At 36.1% G+C, this 4,913-nt stretch overlaps 1 protein-coding gene across 1 annotated transcript; it reads left to right on the plus strand.

Annotated features, from left to right (window-relative positions):
• The first annotated feature begins 1,156 nt into the window (after positions 1-1,156).
• LOC108360165 (52 kDa repressor of the inhibitor of the protein kinase-like) lies at positions 1,157-3,161 on the plus strand. Its single transcript, XM_017612350.1, has 5 exons — positions 1,157-1,486; positions 1,548-1,706; positions 1,764-1,932; positions 2,013-2,345; positions 2,411-3,161. The coding sequence occupies exons 1-4, from the start codon at positions 1,276-1,278 to the stop codon at positions 2,137-2,139; spliced, it is 666 nt and encodes a 221-aa protein (XP_017467839.1). The 5' UTR covers positions 1,157-1,275; the 3' UTR covers positions 2,140-2,345; positions 2,411-3,161.
• The last annotated feature ends 1,752 nt before the right edge of the window (positions 3,162-4,913 follow it).

The raw sequence follows: 4,913 nt of genomic DNA on the forward strand, positions 1-4,913 counted from the left end.
GAGAATTATAACATCAAAAATTCATACAAGCTCAACAAAAAACTCCAAAACAACGAAATTTTGATTCTTTTGACGTCGTGTCATTATTTACAATTACGATTATGCAGAAATGGCAAAAGTTGGAGAATCACACAAAAATTGGATAAAAACAAAATTTCAGAAAATCCTAGACTTTTGTTTACAGGGCAACAATTATTTCATATGCAACAATAATAATAATAATAATAACAATAATAGACTGGCGCTTACACATATGTTAGTGTTTGGCCGAGCTTCTCCTCCGATTTGTGGCGTGCGCCTTGATGTTGTCACACAAAGCGGAGGGACCTACAGTTTTACGCCGACTCCGAACGGCGATTGTATTTTTATGAGAAGCTGTTTTTCATGGCAGAAATTCACTCGGAGGTTTGCCATTGCCTGCCGAGGGACGACCGCTGTTAAGAAAAACCCTTCTTTCTAAATTTTTGCGATGTTGCTTTGACCAGGGCTTGAACCCAGGTGCTGATGAGTGAAAGCGCGCACTGCTTACCAGCTTAGCGGCCGACATATGCAATAATACTTCAACAAATTTATGGTATACCAATGGGCAACCCACTATCTTCCACAATAGCAGACATTGTACATGATAAAATATTGAACGACAGCATAGCTGATTTAAAACGTAAGGCCATATGGGCAAATCTCTGGAAGCGTGTGCTTTTGTGTCACTCACCTTTAAATTAATTTTATTAATGTAATTTTACTTTTTATAAAAAACTTGGACCATTCTGATTTTAGGAAAACTCGACAAATTTTCACCAATATTTTAAAATTTTAAACAAAGGTTTTTAGAATCTTTTTGAGTATGCAGTAGAGCTTTTGATTTCCCGTAGTGGTTCGAGAAGCAACTTCTTGCGAGGATCGCTTTCTCACGAGATTCTCCTGCATCGCAAAACTCGTTATACTCCCGAGCTTCTTAATGATCAATTTAAGGCAGCGTATTTAATTTAGGGTATTTAAACCATGAACTGTTGAATTTCTTTCAAGCGCAATACTCGTCGCCCTCCAGAATATCAACCATGCGCATATTCCTTTCCAGTCACGATTGAGAGAATACAAAGGTTGCGCCGATCTCGGATGCGCTATTCCTCTCTTATCGGATTTGACAGAATGAGCTCTTTGTATGACGTCACACTGGTGCAATTGTTGATTTTGAACTTAGCAATTTATTTGTGTGTTATTTCTGCGAGATTTTAAGCAGTTCAAAGCGATTATTTAAACTTTTACTAAAGCAAAATGAAGTGTGCAGTGGCAAATTGTGATAGTGAAAACCATAGGCAAGCGTGCGATATAAGCTTTTTTTCGTTTCCTACGGACGAAGCTCTCGCCAGAAAGTGGATGCAGTTTTGCCGGCGAGGAAGTGCAGTATTGAATCCCAAATCGAGCTACGTGTGCATGAAGCACTTTTTTAGTGAAGATATAGAGAACAATCGACAGTTCGAAATGGGTAATATATTGTGCATTTTCTAAATTCATCCCATTTAATGTTATTTTTGCAAACGCTTTAGGATTTGCAAAAAAACGCCTTTTAAAGCGTGGTCCTGTGCCCAGCATTTACTCAGAGGATGGGGAAACCTCCCAGCGTGCCGAAAGTGTTCAGCGCGAGGAGTACAAACAGATTGTCAGCGAGTTACTTCAGCAGAGTGAACCTGTCGCAGTCAATGAAGGTAACAATTTGATTTTAAAGAAAGTTTCGACTTATATTTGCAAATAAGTTGTTATAGCCGAGGCGAATAACAGTGCCAACGTTGTTCCGATTGACGAAAATGTGGAGAATAAGGAAAATAACCTAGTGGATGCAAATCTTTCCGAAATCCCCGCGACTTCAACACCTCGCAAATTCTTCTACTACGACAGCAGTTTGGAGGAAGTTGAGGAGCTGGAAGCTAAACTGTAAGTTTGTAAAAGAAATAAGGCAATATAAACATGTTGGCATATTCTTGTGTTTAAATTTTTAATTTTGTTACACGTAGAAAAATACTTAAGCGAGAAAACAAGACTCTGTTAATGGAGAACAAAAAGAAAGCATGGAACTGGCGGCACTCTAGCAAGAGTACGGTAAGCAGAAAAAGAAGCATGACTATGAGGTGGAACAGCTAAAAAACGCTTGGATGAATACGTAAATATGTGTAAAAACATGGAGAGCAAACTGCAGACCATTTTGACGAAGGGTCAGGTTTCGAAACTGAAGCACGGCATTAGGAAACCTACTTGGAGTCAAGAAGACATCGCGAATTCCAGCACGTTGTCCAGAAAACTGAAAATGTCTGATGTCGCTTCATATTAATGTTCTTTTAATGTACAAGGTATAGTGTCTGACAAAATATAAATCTAACGTTTCTTTAAAATTTTTCCCTTTTATCTTTTGCAGTTCGTAACGAGAACTGTTCTTCAGTTCATCCGCTTAACATAAAGGCCCTTTTCAGCTTTACCTTCGAGAATCCTTCGATACCTGCAGCGTAACATATTTGGAATGGGAGAAAGGCTTTTCAGTGAATTGCACCAGCAACTCGAATCGCTGCTGCAAGTTCTGTTTTAATATATTCGCATGTATGTGATATTTTACTTTTATTGTATTGTAGAATTCACATTTTTGGAAAACGCGATCTACATCTGTGCCTCCGTCACTGTATATTAAACTTTTTAATTTGCCCATATGATCAAGCACCACCAAGTACTCCTTGCTCGAATTGCCTCCTCTGCACACTGAACCAGGTCTTCAACATTGAGTATTCTGAAGGACACGCAACCAGCTCAGAGTTGGCTTGGCGCAGTGCGGCATTTGCTTCGCTGCCAATTGTCTGCAGCAAGTGCTCTGACCCACGCACTAATTGCTCACCTTCATCAAGGTACGCGTCGGAAGTTGTTTGATTTGGCATGAATTCAAAAGCTAAATCTGCAATCATTGGCGATGACATGCTGAAAATCACGTCGCGGTAGTCATAACCAATGCGTGGTGTTGATTCACATATTATTTAGAATACCTTTGATAATACTTTCCAAAGATTTCATCTTCGACTAACTCGTGGGAGCGTTGATTCTGAAATGGCAAACATTTTTAACACATGCATTTGTCCCAACATTATTTTTCATACTTACCCTAAAGACTATATGCACAACACCATAACAACGCTTTCATCTATAATTAAAGCTAATATATATCCTTAATATCTATAAATTTTCCCATTTTAATGTGTTATGAATACATTTTTTCGTATTGTGCAAAATGCCTTCTTCTTCTTGCATTCTTGTTCGCGTTTTGACATCGCTCTCTCGCAGCTGCACCAGTATGACGTCACTCAAAAATTACGCTAAAAAATCCTCTCTGATCGGCGCAATCTTGTATTCTATCATTCTTGCTTTCCAGTGAGGTATGTATTGTCCAACCATAGCAATGTTTCTTAACAGATAATTATCACTAATTATCACTAATTTCTGCTGGAAAGCGTTTCTTAACCCAAAAAAACTAGCAGAAACTAGCAGCTCTCTCTCGTTCTTACGCTCTTCTTTTTTGACTCTCCTGCTAATTTCTGCTGGTAAAATGTTAACTAGCAGAAACTAGCAGCTGTCAAAATGGATAAACAAAGATTCGCGCCAAATATTTTCAATAGTCAAATACTTACTTGCTAGTTTTGCGTTTCTTTACTTTTTCGTTATTTTCTCATTCTTCTTCTTCCTGATAACTATCTGCTAGAAAAGAAAAGAAACAAAGCCCATATGGAAGAGCTTTACAAATACCAGATTCCACTGTTCCTCTCGGTTTATTACTTTTAATCACTTTCTTTGCTGTAGCAAAGTATGGAAAACGCCATTTTGTTTGTTTACATTTGAAAACAGCTCAGATCACCTGATTTTCAATTCTCTCATTCTCCGCACAGAGTTACATTCAAGTTTCAGAAAAAACTTTAAAATGTAAATTGAGAAATATTTTAGAAAAATGTGTTTTTATTCATTTGAATTGATAAAATAAGAAATTAAAAATGCATGCCAAGTCTTGCATTTCCAATAATAATGATAAATGTGTGTGTTCCAGGCAATAATTTAAAATATTTGTGAAACTTATCGTTTTGCGCTAAAATACAACAATGTGTGTAAAATTCGTTGCCATTGTTTCTGTTTTGAATACCATATTCGTGCCTGCCGGTGGAAAAAATAGGTAAATTTGCATTTCTTTTTAAGAAAACATATAAATTAAAATATATTTCTTTCCAGAGCCACATACGGACAAGTAAGGTGATAAATTTGTATGATGAATACCGCGGAAAATCTTTTGCATCAAAATTTCTATTCTAATTTGCATTTGAATTATGATATCAACAGGGATGCTTGAAACGTATTTTTTGAAGACACATTTTTTATAAATCTTGAGATTGTTGATTTATTTTAGAATTAAAAAAGCTACTTTATATTAAAAAATATATTTAGACTAGAAGTATGTAAACTACTTTAATTACGAATTGAAACGATTTTAATGAACATGGTTACCATTAAAAGTAGTGTGACAGTTAGACATAATGCATATTTGACAAGAAAGATAGAATACAAGATTGCGCCGTCCTGGCGGCGATGACATATCTGTACAAAAGTAAACAAAGTCGAATTGGATGTTCAAAGAAAATGTGAGAACAGCCAATTTTCTTAATAATAAATTTTTCGATAGGGAACGTGTTTTAATTGTGCTAAATTCTAATAGCCTTATTCATAAAAACTAAAGTAGCCTTAAAAAAGGTTTTTAAATTGAAAAATGTTTGCAAACAGCATATATATTATTTAAAATAACTTTTAACAAAGAAAATAGGAAAAAGGTGATTTTTGCGGAAGTAGGTATTAGTGAATTGCAGTGCATTTAAAGTTTCTGAGGTTTCGTTTACTTT

Source organism: Rhagoletis zephyria, unplaced genomic scaffold (genome assembly GCF_001687245.7).
Source record: "Rhagoletis zephyria isolate East Lansing unplaced genomic scaffold, Rhagoletis_zephyria_1.1 Rzeph_scaffold_00014, whole genome shotgun sequence".
NCBI classification, from domain to species: Eukaryota; Metazoa; Arthropoda; class Insecta; order Diptera; family Tephritidae; genus Rhagoletis; species Rhagoletis zephyria.